Below are 17,407 nucleotides of genomic sequence, written 5' to 3' on the forward strand. Positions count from 1 at the left end.
CCTCACCTCCTTCCCTTTCCCCCTCTTTACCTCACCTCCTTCCCTCTTCCCCTCACCTCCTTCCCTCTCCCCTCTTTACCTCACCTCCTTCCCTTTTCCCCCTCTTTACCTCACCCCCTTCCCTCTTCCCTGCCCCTTCCCTGCCCACCTCTCTCGTAGAATACCAACATTTACCATTTGCATATTTTGTTAACTGGGGCAGACAAACCTCAAACGTTCATGTCCCTCATGCAAGTGAGTGATAAATTGCTCTTTTCTGAAATTTTTATTCCTCTCTCAGCTTACATCTTCATTTATACTGTTCACATGCCGATAGGAACACATTTTAGACACGATCCGTTTCCTTGCCCACTCCAAAAGCATAGCTCGTATTGCATCATCGGCTTCTGCAGACTAAGAAAAGGTAGGGAGCTGGGGAAGATGTGAATGACCAACCACCTTTAGAGGCCATTTCCCCCCGCAGAGCAGGGGTTGGCCTTTTTCGGGCACCGTGGTCCCCTTTTTAAAGCGATGTTTTATGGCCGGATGCTCTTCCTGCCGCCAACCCTGTTGGTCGCCCCTTGCGACACGCAGGGAATTACCATTGAACTGGTACTCAATTTGCCGACCTCAGAACGATGACAGGCTGAGTCAACCCTCCTGGCGTTAATTCAGCGATCGACCGGGATTCGAACCCAGGATCCTAGGATCCCAAGCCGGCACCCTAACCGCCAAGCCAACACCAGGGAAGAAGTGAATGACCAAAATAAATACATGTTCCTTTCCTAGGAATTTGACAGGTGGAGATAATTCGGTCCATCAAAGCCTGTGATAGTGTTGCCAACCTATGGTTGTTTGGCTATGCTCTGTCCTTTTAATTGCGGAGGATCAAACAAGGAGGCAGCACTCAATTGGGGTTTAAACCACTGACTTCTGAGACCCACAGCGGACCCTCGAATCATTATACTACCAGCTCTGGAAAGAGGAGAGGGGGAGGAAAAAAAGTAGGAACGATTGGGTGGGAAGAAGAAAGTGATTGGGTAGAGAATGGAAAGCAAGAGGAAGGAAGGGCAAGATGGGAGGAAGAAAAGGAGAAAGGAAGGGGAAGAAATTAATGGGAAGGGGAAGATATGGAGAGGGAGCGAAAGAAAAGAATGCATGGGGGGAGAAAGTTTATGGAGAAGGGGAAGGAATGGAGAACGGAGGAGGGGGAGGAAGGGAGTGGGAAGAAAAGAAGGGAGAAGAGAAAAGGAGAATGGGGAGAGGGGAACATGTCTTTGAGGGACATGGCTTTAATTTTTAATTTCTGAACCATTGGGATGCGCGTTTGGCCTGGCTGACCTTTCAGGAAGGCTGTGTGCCTGCATGTGGTCATTTGGGACATGTGAAGGATCGGAAGGGCACACCACCTGTTCCTGCCAACAATATGTGTCAGCCTAGGCTCAGAGTGCTGTCCCCTCCTTCTCCTTGCAGAATGAATAGATGAGCAGTATATGGTGAAGATCGAGGCATTCCCTCTACGATTGGAATAGCTGTGTGTTTGTGGATGTGGAATCATTGGTCACGGGGTGGCCTCCGTGGGAGGAGGCTCCATATGGGTATGAATCCCTCTGGGGAAAGTCAGAATTAAGTGGCGGCTCTGGTACTGGTACCGGGAAAAAAAAAAAAAAAAATTGTTCGCACCTTAGGAAAATACAACAAAAACAAGATCAAAGTCCTGACCCATTTATTTAAAGAAACCACATCAAATAAAAACATTACAACTTTTATAAAAGTCACCGGTCAAAAACAGGATTATAAAACAAAAATAGCAAATGAAAAGCTTTGTACAATCGCTCTTCCCCATTGCCCATTGGTGTGCGTGTTAGTGCGGGGCCGTTAGACGCACGTGTGGGTCATGGGTGGGCGTGGTAAAACCTCGTGGCACCACCCCCATAAGGCGACGTCGCAAAATGCTCTGCCCCGCCCACAGCTGTTCACCCCGTTCCACATTATAACAATTATCCAGTCGGTAAATTCCCAGCAACCGCCATTACTTTGCCAAACCGAGTACACATAGATGAGGTACTTGTCACACTCCTGCGGTAACCATAGTAATATGTAAGTTATGCTACGCATTTTCTTTCTTTTTTTTCTTAATCTGATAAATGTGTGGAATATAAACGATTTTCGATTAAAATTGCACTGCAAAACGTTCCTGGGTCCCAGCAAAACCCTTTCCTTTTTAGTGCAGGTAACATCTTTGTCGTCAACTTTCCGTTTTACGGTTGCGATGACGGATCTTTGTCAAAGTTTGTGTTTCTGCCCCGTAGAAAGGAGTTCCTTCCATACGCTGTGTCTCCTCTCACAAAGAGTTGTTTTAAAAGGAAAACCAAGATGAGTGCGTGAAAGGTGAGCATGGTTAAAGCATGCTAGCATCATGCAATGAGGGCATTCACACCGTTCTCCATTAAAATTCCGAGCAGCCGACGAGGGACACGTGCCAGGTGATTTTGCTTGGCAACACACCGCGACAGGTACCATGAGCATCGGCTGCATGAACCTCTCCCCGCTCGAGGAAAGCCTCTCCAATAGAAACCGAGAACAACACAGCCACGTTTGAAATGGCAATGTTAACTTTTGAGATGTTAACTATCCGCAAAGGTGAGTGGTGGAGCCTGAGAGGTGTGCCAAGCCTTTGCAATGCCTTTTGGTGCCGATGTCAGGGCGACGTCACGCACACAAAGGACTTTTCAAACTTCTTCCCCTTGGATAGGCTGGAAACCTGCTTCATGAGTTCTCGAACCTTGATCTGAAATCGGATAAAAGGAACCTAATTTGTCCCACAGCTTGAACACTACTAACGCACCACATGTTCTTACTATAATATAGCAAATGTGGATGTTACCGAAGCTCCAAAATTGACGTGGCGGAAATAGCGCCACCTTTGGTGGCATCCGGTATTACAAATCACCTTCGTTATATGATGTGATCAATAAAATTTCTTTCAAAAATGACAAAAAAAATAGAAATGCATTTTCAAGAACATATGGCAGCAATTTGTCCACCGAAGGTGGGCCGAAAACGGTACTCCCGTCCTCTGGGCGAGAGCGCCCGCAAGTTAGATCAAACAACCATAGCAATGGGTCTTCCACTCAAAGTATAAGCGACGTGAATGGGATCAATACTTGCAAAGATCCTTCAAATTGAAACTAAAACTTCAGGGAGAGTCACTTGCCTGAAACTGCTCCACTGTCTCCTTGTGTGCCTTCTCCATGTTGTTCATTTTTGTCCGAATCAAGTTCTCCTGGTACTGCGAGTCCGCTTTCAGTTCGGTCAGCTGTGCATGTGTAACCAAACAATTTTTTATGCACGCAACAATCCATAACCATCTGTTTGCATAATCACAAATTCTGGCTGAAAAGGTCGACTAGAGCTTGATAATTAATTAATAAATAAAACCATAAATGAGAAATCTTGTTAATTCGGAGAAGTCGTAGTTATGGAGAAGTAGTTTCGTAGTTTCGGTAGTTTCGGAGACTTTTTGAGATATCCGTAGTTTCGGAGAAGAAAGCAAATTCCTATTTTGGGGGGTAGGTCAAACCTCGGTCCACTTTGACCACCTCACCTCCCCCCTCCGTAGACCCCCTTAAACTTCGATTTTTTTTTAATGCCGTGAACAAGCTTTGGTACAGCATGGGTGATGAAGGTTGTGGTCAAGTTTCATCGAAATTGTGTGTGTTGTTTCAGAGAAGAAAGCAAATTCCTATTTTGGGGGGTCAAACCTGGATCCACTTTGACCCCTGGTAGACCCCTTAGACCCCGATTATTTAAATTCCGTGAACAAACTTTAGTCACAACACAACAAATATCATTTGTGCCAAGTTTGGTCACAATCCCATCAGCGGTTTCAGAGAAGAAGTTGCAAGTGTTTAGTGACGGACTGACGACGCGCCATCACATAAGCTCCCCTGAACTTCATTCCAAGTGAGCTAAAAATGAAGCATTTCCAATTTCAAAAGTTAATTTCAAGTTTCAAAAGCAGTTTCACTGAGGGACAAGGTCTATAGCCCAATCCACATTTCAAAATCAGACAAACTTGAAAGAAAAAACCCCTAAAATATGAATCTTTATCTCCGCCACCGAATGTGGACTGAGATTCTGTATTCACCCCTGTCTGTTTGTGAACAGGATATCTCAAAACGTTGTGGACGGATTCAGACGAAATTAGGCAGAAAGGTTGTGCATGCGTCACGGACGAAATGATTACATTTTGGTGAAGATTCGGATTTGGCAACGATAATTTTTTAGGTTTGACCTCCCAAAATATTTGCTTTCTTCTCTGAAACTACACACATGATTTCGATGAAACTTGACCACAATCTTCACCATCCGTGCTGTACCAAAGTTTGTTCGCGGCACTAAGAAAATCTGCCCCTTCAGGGATCTACGGGAGGGGGGGGGGGGGGGGGGTGTTGTCCCCCAAAATAGATATTTGCTTTTTCCTCAGAAACTACACATGCAATTTCGATGAAACTTCACCACAACCTTAATCACCCATGATCTACCAATGTTTATTCAAGGCATTAGAAAAATTTGGGTCTTAGGAGGTATATGGGATTGGAGGAGGGTGGGGTTGCCCCCCAAAATAGGTATTTTTTTGTTTGTTGAAAGTGTTATGATTATGTTAATATGATTCTACATGCTGCCCTGTCTTCTAGCAACCATTGAAATTGGTTTAAAATACCCTCAGTCGGTGCAGTATACTGTTTATTCTACCAAGTGAGCGCCAGGGGTATTGCCCCTATGATTAGTGTTAATTATGACATCATAGGTGCACAAAAAAAGTGCAAAAACAGATCCCAGCAACTACAGACCAATCAGCCTTCTCCCAATTATCAGCAAAGTCATGGAATCCATCATTGCTTCAGATATTAAATCTTTCCTCTTCTCCAATGGCTTGATCTCTGATCATCAATTTGGTTTCAGACCTGGTCACTCTACTCTGGACATGCTGCTTCTGCTTTCTCAACAATGGATGGAGGTCCTCAACGCCAAACAGGAAATTAGAGCTGTCTCCCTTGACATTTCACGTGCCTTCGATACGGTCTGGCACCCTGCTCTGCTCTCCAAACTCTCCTCCTTTGGTATCCATGGAAATCTCCACGCATGGCTGGCGGACTTCCTCTCTGGTCGTAGTCAACATGTGGCCCTGAATGGGTTTCTCTCATCTCCTCTTCCTGTTCAGGCTGGAGTTCCCCAAGGTAGTGTTCTGGGCCCTGTGCTTTTTCTGGTCTTCATCAATGATCTCTCTGACTCTCTTGAAAATCCTCTCTATCTCTTTGCTGACGACTCTACTCTCTGTCGCTCCATTCCTCATCCCTCAGATCGGCAGTCTGCAGCCTCCTCACTCTGCAGACCTGGACAAAATCACAGACTGGTCAAACAAGTGGAACATGTCTTTCAATCCTGACAAATCTCACACTCTAACAATGTCTCTCCGAAAGGACCGACTGGACAACCCTCCCATCTACTTTCTCAACAATCCTCTCCAAGAAGTTCTGTCGCTCAAGCTTTTGGGTCTCACTATCTGCCATGATCTTTCTTGGGAAAACCACATTTCCAAGCTGGCCTCCAAAGCCAGTCGCCGACTGGGCATCCTCCGTCGTGCGAAGTCCTTCCTTGGCACACCTGAGCTCCTCACCACAAACAAGGCTTTCATCCGCAGCTCAATGGAATACTGTTCCCCCCTCTGGGCTGGTGCTCCTGCCCCTCACCTTGCTCGGCTTCACGCTGTTGAGGCCAAAGCTTTCAGAATCATTGGAATCTCCTGCGATGTAGTCAACGCCGAGGGCCTTTCACTCACTCACCGCAGGCAGGTTGGTGGTCTTTCTGTCTTCTACCGACTCCTCTCCGGCCTTGCTCCCCCAGCTCTCTCTGTGCTCTGTCCCCCCAATATTCCTTCAGGTCGCACAAGATCTGCCTGCAACCCTCTTATGGTTAAACTGCCAAAGTCTAGGCTCTCTGCTCACCTTCACTCTTTCATTCCCCTTTTCTCCCGCCTCTGGAACAAACTCCCCCACTCCCTTCAATCCCACTCCTCCCTCCAGGTCTTTAAAACAGCTGTTCACCACCATCTCTTATCTTCCCCCATCGAAAACCTTGATCTTTTCTACCCCCGGTAATTCACCCCAGAGTCCTTGCAGTGTTCATATGTTTTAATTCCCCTTTCTCTCTTTCTCTCCCACCTCCCCCCAAGTCCTCCCGATGTCCCTGCTCTCAAATGTTGTGTTTGTGTCCTTCCCCCTCTTCCCCCTCTCTTTTGTGTCCTTCCCCCTCTCTCCCCATCTTGTCTGCCGCTCCCCTTGTTTTTTGTGTTTTGTGTGTCGGTTTGTCTTCTTGTGTGATTAATGTTAGCTCTTTCACGAGCCTCGATCTTGTATACAAACAAACAAAAAAAAAAAAAAAAAAAAAAGGTCACGTGGTAATGGTCGCCCACTTGGAAAAACTTTGCAACTCCATATCTCCGAAACCGCTCCATGGAAAGAAATTGAAACATGGCTCATTGTCAAGTACTCCGCATGGGGAAGAACATATGTTAATGATGATGTCATCGGTGCCTTCATTATGACGTCATAATTTGACAAGTATAACGCTTGATGCGGTCAGTATGAATTTTTTCTCTCCAACTGTTGGTCTGATGGACACGAAATTTTCTACAACAGGAGCGCCTCCTCCTGTAGAATTTTTAATGACAATTATGACGTCATAGGTCACATGGTACAGGCGCCATCTTGGAAAAAACAAAAAACGTTGTACCTCTGTATCTCCGAAACTGCTCCATGGAAAAACTGAAATGTGGCTCATTGTAAAGAACTCCGCAGGGGGAATAAGTGTCGTCAATGTTGACGTCATTGGCGCCTTAATTATGACGTCATAATTTGACATGTACAACGCTTTGTCCGATCAGTTTGAAATTTGTTGAGCATGGTCGACGGAACGATTATATTGGAGATTGTACATTTATGATGTCAACGCTCACGTGGTCTGGCAGCCAGCCATATTGGATCAGAGAAAAAGCCCTTCAAAAACAGAAGAGTTGGCTCGCACCAAGTTGACTGCACAGGGTAAGTATTCTATGAATTCCATCTAGTTTGCTTATTTAGTGAGCTGGTTATTGAGGAAATTTTGAGCAGTTTTGCCCTTTATAGCCTTCAGTACACATCCAAGGGTGCCCCGAGGGCTTTTGGACTGCAGCACAAAACAGGGACGTACTATTTTTAACTTGAGTGGGCAGATTAACCCGTCCATGCAAGTCGTATGTGAGGCAGTTGGATTTTAGGAGTAAAATCGACCATATGATGGTGACGTGGCAAATTTCCAGAAGATTAGAGTCAAGATCTTTCAAACAGCTGTCTGGTAAAACTTTAACACACATCCACTGGTAGGCCAGACTATATGTCCTTATCCCTGGTATACCACCGTACCCAACAATTCAAATCAAAACAACTTTCAGATGAATGACTATTCTCCCACCTTTCTGTCCTTCTCCAAGATGTGCTGTTCTTTCTGCTGCACCACCTTCTTCAACTGAGCCAGTTCCTCCTTCAGCTGTGTCACGAGGATTATGTTGTCTGTTCCAGCCGAATCCACCATTGTGTCCCCTGTCAGGCTGCGGTTGGACACATGCTCGGTTTGGTGTGGCCCAATTACAGTAGCAATGTGAAAGTCATTCGGGCTGCTGGCAATGCTCACCTGTCACCATTACTGGGTTTCAAATCTAGCTTGGGTTTCTTCTGCGGAGTGTCATTCTGAGAGGCTGGACCTGGGGACTTGTGGCTGCGAAATGGGAAAATGTAACGGCACACCAAATGCAGCAATCAAATCGAAGGATACGAGTAGCTGCATCGAGCAGGTTGTGTCAATGCAAACAGACTTACTGTCGACTCGCAGGTGGATCTCTACGGCTGTGCTTGTCATCGGGCAGGCCCCGATGAGATGCGCCGCCGAGGGCTCGGTGCTGTTCTTTTGCCTTCTGCAGCACACGCCGATATGAAAGCGTGCAGAGCCAGCACAAGAGTTTCCCATCGACCTGCCAACAAATAAACGCAGTGCCCATGGTTACTCCCAGTTTCCCATCGGCACCGTCAAACTCAACAGCCCGACCTTTTTTTCTTTTTTTTTTTTGGTGCAACGGTCCACTCCCCAAGCTGCGTAATTTAATTGGAAGGTTGGTCCCCAGTGGAATTGTATTCATATAAAAACTGCCGCCAAGTACATTGGCAGCAGTGGGAATAGCAAACTACCGCTGTCACTTGTGGATGTAAAATATCACGGATTTAAATGTTTCACAACAGATATATCCCTGGTTGACTCAGCCTGTCATCCTTCCGAGGTTGGCAAATTGAGTACCAGTTCACTCGTAATTAATTCCCTGTATGTTGCAAGAGGCGACTAATAGGGTTGGCGGAAGGAATGGCATCCGGCCATAAAGCATTGCTTCAAAAAGGGGACCACGGTGCCCAAAAAAGGCCAACCCCCACTCTGCGGTAAAAATGGCCTCTAAAGGTGGATCATCGATCACAACAGATCTATCCCTCCAAGTCTCTCTCTAATTTGTCCCTTCCATTCTCTTACATCCTGTTCGTTCGTCGTTCAAACTCCTCCATGAGCATAGACACTGTATACAAAATATATTTGGCCAAATACTATTTCAGACTTTGTACATGACATAAACCGTGGGGGTCCTCACCCCCTCTCGTCAAAACTCAGGGTGGGGAACCCAATCGAAGCAATGGAGGAAATCACTCCATTTATGACGACGAAACGTCTGATGCCCCACGTAGAGATCGGTTTCTGAGGTTTGGGACATGGAATGTAGGGACAATGACAGGGAGATCAGGAGAAGTGGTGGAAGTATTGATCAGAAGAAGAGTGGACATATGTTGTGTGCAAGAGACGAGATGGAAGGGAAGTGGTGTGAGAATGGTGAAGGGTAGGCAGAGACAGAAATACAAGTTTGTGTGGCAAGGGTACCTGGAGGGCGTGAATGGTGCTGGTGTCCTGTTTTCTGAGGAGTTTGTAGACAGTGTGGTGAGTGTGACTAGAGTGAGTGATCGGTTGATGATGGTGAAAATGATGTTTGAAAAGCTCTTGGTGAACGTCATCTCGGGATATGCTCCGCAGGTTGGTCGGAGCGATGAAGAGAAGGACAAGTTCTGGTGTGCAATAGAGAAGCTGATGGAAAACGTGAAAGATGAGGAAGTTGTTGTGGCCGGAGGAGACCTAAATGGACATGTGGGAAGGAGTATGGACGGTTTTGAGGGAGTTCATGGGGGTTACGGATATGGTGTGAGGAATGGAGAAGGTGAAAGGATTTTGGAGTTTGCTGATGGAGCTGGTTTGCTGATTTGTAATACTCAGTTGCAGAAAGCGAAAAATAAGCTTGTTAAATACACGTCAGGTGGGTCGACGACAACCGTTGACTACCTGCTGGTGCGTAGGCGAGATAGGGGCACTTCCGAGACACAAAGGTGATCCCGGGGGAGGAGGCTGTTTCACAGCACCACTTGGTTGTCTGCGACATAAGGGTGAAAGGTGTGAGGAGAGCTTGGCGGGTGAAGTACCACCCGAGAATGAAGGTGTGGAGGTTGAAAGAGGTGACAGTGAGGGAGGCATTAAAAGAGAGGCTGAGTAGGGTAGAGGATGATGTGGTTGAGCTTGAACGTGGTTGGATGTCAATGAAAGATAGTGTGCTGAAAGCCGTTGGTGAGGTATGTGGATGGACAAAAGCACCACCGAGGCACTCGGAAACATGGTGGTGGGATGATGAAGTTGGAAAGAGGATTGACGAGAAGAGGAAGAAGTTCAAGGAGTGGCAGAAGGCAAAAGATATGGGGGCAGAAAAGGCAGAGCATGAAAGTTATAAGGCAGCCAAGAAGGCTGCAAAGAAACAAGAAGCAAGAAGCAAAGGCGCAGGAGGCATATAGGAAAATGTTCGGAGACGCTTGGATTCGGAAGAGGGTCAGAGAGCGGTATTCAGGATTGCAAAGCACATAGCGAAAGAGAGGTGTGATGTGATGGGGGTGAGTTGCTTGAAGGATGAAGTGGGACAAATCGTTGTGGACCCAGATGGAATTAAAGGAAGATGGAAAAGATATATGGAAATGCTGTTGAATACAGAGAATGAATGGGATGGCAACATAGAGAGTAACCCAGTTTTAGGACCGGCAGAGAAGATAACTGAGAAGGACGTTGAGGAAGCGATAAAAGCAATGAAGAGTTGAAAAGTGGGAGGGCCGACGAGAGTTGTGGGAGATATGTTGAAGGCAGCGGGAAGTTGGGGTGTGAAGAGAATGACAGAGATCTGTAATCTGGTGGTGAAAGAAGGCCGCATTCCAGTGGATTGGGAAATGAGTACCCTCGTCCCTCTATACAAGGGGAAAGGTGACCCTCTGGACTGTGGCCCGTATGGAGCGATAAAGTTATTAGAGCATGGAATGAAGGTATTGGAAAGGGTGTTGGAGAGGAGGATAAGGAAGAATGTGAAGATCGACGAAATGCAGTTTGGATTTATGCCAGGAAGAGGAACAACAGACACGCTTTTTATTGTAAGGCAGTTGCAGGAGAAGTACATGGAGAAGAGGAAAGAAGTTGTTTCTTGGGTTTGTTGATCTGGAGAAAGCATTCGATAGGGTTCCACGTGAAGTAGTGACATGGGCATTGAGGGAGTGGAGGAATGGTTGATCAGAGTAGTGATGGCAATGTACGAGAGAGCGAACACAGCTGTAAGGACGAAGGACGGGAACAGTGGTGAGTTTGAGGTGAAGGTGGGAGTGCATCAGGGGTCGGTACTAAGTCCACTACTATTTGTAGCTGTGATTGAGGTGCTGGCTCGGAACGTAAAGGAGGGTTTACCGTGGTAGTTGTATGCAGATGATCTGGTGTTGATTGCGGAAAGTATGGATGGACTGAAGGAGAAGATGAACAAGTAGAAGGAATGTATGGAGACAAAAGGTCTGAAGGTGAATATCGGAAAGATGAAGGTGATGGCAAGTGGTAAAGCATGTGGTGAGGTGGAAAGAACTGGGAAGTGGCCGTGTGCTGTGTGCAGGAAGGGTGTCGGAGTGAACTCCATTCAATGTACAATGGGTACATTGGGTGGGTTCATCAAAAATGTCATGGTCTGAAAGGGTCATTAACCAGTGTGGCAGCTACATTCAAGTGGAAGGTGTGCACAGAGGGAGCTGCAGATGGAGGAAATGTTGAGTTGGATCTTGGAGACGGCGTGAATCTGGAAGGTGTTAAAACATTTTGCTACCTCGGAGACATGCTGAATGGAGAAGGTGGATCAGACTCGGCAACGGTTGCTCGAGTGAGATGTGTATGGAAGAAGTTTCGGGAACTGTGTGGTGTGCTGACGAGGAGGGGAGTGTCGTTGAAGCTGAAGGGAAAGGTGTATGCTGCATGTGTGAGAAGTGTTATGATTTATGGGAGCGAGACATGGGTAATGAACATAGAGCAGCAACGAAGGCTGGAAAGGGTGGAAATGCGAATGGTTCGGTGGATGTGTGGAGTATCGTTGAGAGAGAGGAAGACAAATGATGAATTGCAAAAGATGATGGGAATAGAGCCTGTGATGGATGCTGTGAAGAGATACAGGTTGAGATGGTTTGGTCACGTGTTGAGGAAGGATGAAAGTGACTGGTTGAGAAGAGTGATGGAAATGAATGTAGAAGGAAGTAGAGGACGGGGAAGACCGAGAAAGACTTGGCTAAAGATGGTGGAAGAAGAAATGCGGGCAAGGGGGTTAACAAGGGGAGATGCAGAAAATAGGGCAAAATGGAGAAGATTGTCATGGGGCCCGCAAGGCTAACCCCTGCTCTCGCAGGGAAAATGGCCTTAAAATGCCTGTTGTTGTTGATGTTGTTGTACATGACATAAACACAAAATGAGACATGCCAAAATGATGTGTACTTTCATTAAAACAGAACGAATAGGAAGATCATGCAACGTGGATGTCGCGGAAGTTTGATGTGTCCAATGCCCTCTTGGTGCAAGGTGTTATATGTTTAAAAAAAAAAAAAAAAGGTGATGTCAAGAGGGTGGGGCAGGGAGGAGAGGAGGGGGGGGGGGGCAGAAAAGGCAGAGAGACAAAAGTGAAGCAAGAGGAGGGAAAGCAAGATCGAAGAAGGGATGTATGGATTCTACCATTTCAGCACCCAAAATAAATGTGGCCCCTTCAGCTCTGCAGGATGGCCGACAAAGTATGCACACTCGCTTCTAAGCTGTCTTGCATGGGTTTATGGGTTTGAATCTCGGCCGAGCTATAAACTGTCATCCCTGTGTTTCAGAGGTAGCCTGGTGTTGGCTTAGCGGTTAGGGTGCCGGCTTGGGATCCCAGGATCCTGGGTTCAAATCCTGGTCGATCGCTGAATTAACGCCAGGGGGGTTGACTCAGCCTGTCCTTCCGAGGTCGGCAAATTGAGTACCAGCTTGCTGGGATGAATGATCACGGTGTGTACCCCGGTTTAGAATAGGTACACCGTATCCCTGCGCATCGTAAGAGCGTGACCAAGGGTTGGCGTCAGGAAGGGCATCTGGCCTTAAAAACATTGCCTCAAACAGGGAACCATGATTGTCATGGGGCCCGCAAGGCTAACCCCCACTCTAGCGGGGAAAATGGCCTTAAAACGATCATTCATTCATATATTCATGTGTTTCAGAGGCAGGGTGATTCATCAGTGTGCGCCGTCCCTCGAACAGACGTTAGACCGAGTGTCCTGTCTGCTGGCATTAGTTGGACGTTAAATACGCCACAATATCCTTTGTGAGGACCCGACGGGCGATCGCTGGAACCCTGAACAAGTCCCAAATTACTGCCCCTAACAACCGCTGGGAAAGCAACGGCAAACCACCCAGTGTAATCCTTGCTGAGAGACTGCTTCGGCAGCACCAATGCTTTGTAACAGAGTATGGTACGTCAAATAAAATCATTCAGCTCTGCAAGTTTTGCCCCGGACTCAAAGAGTTAAGGAATCCCAAAATCCCGTGGCACAAACTTAGCATAAAAACATCACGCGTGCACACCTTCTTCTTGCTGTCATCCTTCCTGTCAAAGGCACAACGCTGCTTGCACTGCTCGCACGGTAGAGGAGGGCCGTGCTTCTTCTCAGAGTTCGTGCAGCGCTGGCATTTGGTGCCAATGAACGCGGCAATGATGTTGCAGTATTGACAGGGCTTTGGCTGCGAAAAACCACACAAATGTAGAAGTCACCTCATGCCCACGACACAAATTTGGTGAAGGGGAATCATGCGGGTAGTGCGTCGGCCTTTCAAACGAAGGCACAAAACGCTGCCACAAGCAGAGCACGACCTGCCGCAAATGTCATTTTGGATAATATCCTGACGGCGAACGAGTTCCTATTTGCCCCGAGAAGGTGAACTCTGCAGGTTTCACTCGTCACTCACCGTGCCGTAGAGTTTCACGTTCTGCGCACACTTCTTGCATATCGTATTGGTTTTGCTGCAGACAAAATGTGACGTTAAACAAACATCATTCAAAGACCAAGATGTGGGCAGTGATCTATAAATTCATTCAACTGTGTTAACACCATCTAAACATTGACAATGGTGATTACCTATATAGATCATCATTAACCAATCATAAATGATCAGCAGAACAAGGAAAGAAAAAAAAAAAAAGGTTTTTAATCGTGAACTCGGGGTTCAGAGGTTCCAAACTCTTACAGTCTTTTCTTGTGTGGGTTTTATACTGATCATGTCATTTAAACAAATCATTGAACCATAATGTGCTGACCGCACTCTCGACTTGCCTTTCCTTGGAGAAACCCATGAAACTAGCAGATAGCACAGTGTATGTACCTCCAACACACCATAAGCGGATCCAGGTTCAAATGAGTTGTTGGTGGTGTAAGTAATGAAGTGTGTGTGTGTGTACATGCGTATGTAATACATGTATGTATGCAAGTACGTGCACATGCGTATGTATTAGGTGTACTGGAAAGTAATGTTTTTATAGCTGTGTATTCCTCTTTGAAAAACTACTTTCTGGTACACCTAATATGTATGTATGTATGTATGTATGTACATATATATATATATATATATTATATACATATATATATATATATATATATATATGCGCACGTATGTGTGCATAAATGCATGTAGGTGTGTATATATGTATTTTTGCATGTATGTGTGTGTGCATATACGTCTGTATGCAAGTATGTGTGTGCGTATATGTATATATGTATGTGTGTATATATATACACACACACACATGTATGATGATCGTTTTAAGGCCATTTTTCCCCGCTAGAGCGGGGGTTAGCCTTGCGGGCCCCATGACCTCATGGTTCCCTGTTTGAGGCAATGTTTTTATGGCCGGATGCCCTTCCTGGCGCCAACCCTCAGTCGATGCGCAGGGATACGGTGTACCTATTGTAAATCGGGGTACACACCGTGATCATTCATCCCAGCAAGCTGCTGCTCAATTTGCCGACCTCAGAAGGATGACAGGCTGAGTCAACCCCCCTGGCGTTAATTCGGCGATCGACCGGGATTCAAACCCAGGATCGTAGGATCCTAAGCCAACACCAGACTCTGTGTGTGTGTGTGTGTGTGTGTGTGTGTGTGTGTGTGTGTGTGTGTGTGTGTGTGTGTGTGTGTGTGTGTGTGTGTGTGACTGTGTGTGTGCGTGTGCGTGTTTGTGTGTGTGACTTCACGTGCCTCTCCTGCTGGAACTCCGTACGGCAGTACGTGCATTTGACCACAGGGTGGGCGATTCGGCAATCCTAGTGGAGGTGGAGGAGGGATGGAGTCATGGAGAAGTGCGGGGAAGGGAGGATATGGTAGGGGCGGGAGTGGGTCGGAGGGAGAAGGGAAGGGAGGGATGAGATTGTTTGTGGAGAATTACTCGGTAAAAAGAGGGCAAAACACAGAGGCACAGTTAACACAGCACTGGGAGAACCAAATGACGCGTCGGACTGGATTTAACTGGTTCTGTCGTCATGGAAACATGTCAATGACAGGTCTATCAAGCAGCGTCAAATTGGTCCAAATAAAGCACGAAAACGTGCGGGACGCTACCGAGTTAAGGTTAGGCAGACAGTGGGGTCTATAGATAAGTATAACATATTAACTGGTGCGATACGAACGGAATAAGTCATGACGCGTGGAAAGAGGAAATACAAGTAACGAGTGACGTGGGAGGTTTTGACCCGTCTGTACAAGGTAAAGTATTAGTGTGTAAAGTGAAAAGCCTTCGAACTCGGTGTGGTACACGATCCGGCCTGCGAAGAGCCGCACCTTGCACAGCTGTTGGCTCTGAGAAAGTTCCTCAAAAGGAAACCTCTGGTTGCATTTCGTACAGGCGTACAGTGCCATGTCGGGGGTGTTGTCCAACGGGGTGTGCTCGAGGGTCGTGTCGCCGGTACTGTGACACCGTTTAACGTCTTCGAACCTCGCCAAAAAAAACCCCAAAATCACTGCGGCCTGCTATCCTATCACACTTGCGGCCTAACCCGGAGGCTGCGAACGCTGTTGTGCGCATGCGTCGGAACTCGGAAACGACCAATCAACATCGCACGAGGCTACGCCCCCCTCGAGTTAAAGTTTCACGTTCGGAAACTTTGCAAATTGTTCGCCGGCGCTTATCAGCGTCGCTAAGTTGATGGAATACTACGTTTAAACAACTCACCTTTTCGCTCGTACCCATTTCGTGTCGTGTGCAAATTAAAAATAAATCTACAACATGACGACCATTTTCCTGTTTATAAGAAAGTGTTTTCCTGCGATCAACGAATTGGTTTTGCAAGAAGCCCACCAAAGCAGATGCCGAGATACGATCGGACTTTGCATCCGATCAAACGCATAGCAGCTGGACTATAAAACTAAAAGAAAGAAAACACGTGGCGCTGAGGTCACAAGGGGTACGTTTTATTGGCAGGACGAGGCGAAAACACCCCTCCACCTCCCCCCCCCCCCCACCGTATCACTGGAAACCAGAGGCAATGGCACAAGCCCCAAAATCCCAGTGTTGCGGCTTTCCCCCAATGGGCAGGTCCAGCAACCATTATGCAATGGAATCACGCGATCGTTAAAACGGCAACACACAACATGAACCCCCAACTCGGCCAAGAGTTTGGGAGGGAATACGGAATGGGTTGTGCCCTATGTGCTGGCACCACCCTGAACCAGCATCATCCATCCCCTCTCCATAAGACAGCATCCCACCATGGTCATTCCCATGATATGTTAAGACCGCATGCATTCCGGGTCCAACTCAACTTTTAAGTAACTTGTCAATACCCAAAACAATGACAAACTTAAAAGAACCAAAACGCACGCGCACGCACACACACACACACAAAAATAAACAATTAAAGCAACACTTGCTCAAAGTCCCAATATCTCAAATCATTGTGGTAACGTCAGTAAAAATAATTAAAAACATCAAACCCAAGTAGATCACAGGACATATCTGTGGTGGAGTGTGAAGCTACATTTACAAAGTACACTGAATATTTATATTCTTTACATCCTGTAAACGTCATTCCTCCCATGAAGGGAAAAGAAATTTCTCTCCTCGTCAAATATCCCTCGAGTACCCCCAACACTTTCCTCCACCCTTCCCATATCAAGTCAAACCAGCACAGTAGACGAGCTATTTCCTCCAAGGGACGTGCAGCAAAACGCCGGAGTACGTTACGAAGCAGGTCTGGTTGCCGGAAGCCAAACCCGGCGGCGTTGCCAGCCAGCATTTCCAGTGCTCGTTACATCGACAGTAGCAAGAGAGTCAGGGCTGACAGTGTATTTGAACGCAGTGCAAAACGAGAGGAGTGTATGACCACGAGGCCTATCAGGAAACATCTTCCGCAACCTTCCACCTATTCCATCTCCATTCTCGCACCCCCTCCCAATTTTCCGACCACCCCCTAAAATCCATCAACTTCTGTAATCATGTACATTCTTTAGGAGACAGAAGATGTGTCGCCGCAAGACCCTTTGACCCAATAGGTGGGCCCATCTAGCACCATAAAACACATTCTTTCGGCAAAGCAAGAGGATCCATTCGATAAGTCACGTGACAAAAAACCGGTGCCATTTCTCCAAACAAAATTTGGCCATTTCCCACCCTCTCGACCGCTTGCATCACTCGCGTCCATCCTGGAAGAGTTGCAGGTCCAACCTGACGACCACTTCTCCAGTGGAAACTTCATGCAGCAGGAGACGTCGAGTCACTGGACCCTTAGCTTCTTGATCCCTCTTGATATCCGCCACACGGATCTCCGTGCGGCCAAGGAAATCTGCAAGGCAGGATGGCCTGTGTCAGTCATGTGATGCCAGAGAACAATTTGGCCAAACAAATGGTGACACCAAAAATAATTAAATAATCAATCTGGTTTGGAAATAAATATATAAT

General features: G+C 46.8%; 2 protein-coding genes across 6 annotated transcripts in view; both read right to left on the reverse strand.

Annotated features, from left to right (window-relative positions):
• Positions 1–1,688: 1,688 nt before the first annotated feature.
• On the reverse strand, positions 1,689–17,254 carry LOC137439757 (protein FAM76B). 3 transcript variants are annotated; one of them, XM_068135820.2, is made up of 9 exons: positions 17,120–17,254; positions 14,713–14,777; positions 13,429–13,483; positions 13,048–13,203; positions 7,899–8,050; positions 7,714–7,797; positions 7,495–7,630; positions 3,197–3,298; positions 1,689–2,770 (listed from the first exon to the last, which is right to left on the reverse strand). In XM_068135820.2, exons 1-9 carry the CDS (start codon positions 17,135–17,137, stop codon positions 2,681–2,683), a joined length of 858 nt encoding a protein of 285 aa, XP_067991921.1. In that variant the 5' UTR covers positions 17,138–17,254; the 3' UTR covers positions 1,689–2,680. The 3 variants fall into 3 exon arrangements, with proteins under 3 accessions (XP_067991921.1, XP_067991920.1, XP_067991919.1); XM_068135819.2 differs by lacking the exon at positions 17,120–17,254 and adding an exon at positions 15,683–15,839; XM_068135818.2 differs by lacking the exon at positions 17,120–17,254 and adding an exon at positions 15,292–15,533.
• Positions 16,344–17,407, reverse strand: part of ITSN1 (intersectin 1) — a 222,897-nt gene continuing 221,833 nt past the window's right edge. For all 3 annotated transcript variants that reach the window (XM_078768237.1, XM_078768236.1, XM_078768235.1), the window contains one exon: positions 16,344–17,291. In XM_078768237.1, coding sequence (XP_078624363.1) covers positions 17,137–17,291 — 155 coding nt within the window. In that variant the 3' untranslated portion in view covers positions 16,344–17,136. The remainder of the gene's footprint in view (positions 17,292–17,407) is intronic.

The sequence above is a fragment of the Myxine glutinosa genome, chromosome 14 (assembly GCF_964187855.1).
Source record: "Myxine glutinosa chromosome 14, kmMyxGlut1.1, whole genome shotgun sequence".
In the NCBI taxonomy this organism is placed as follows: domain Eukaryota; kingdom Metazoa; phylum Chordata; class Myxini; order Myxiniformes; family Myxinidae; genus Myxine; species Myxine glutinosa.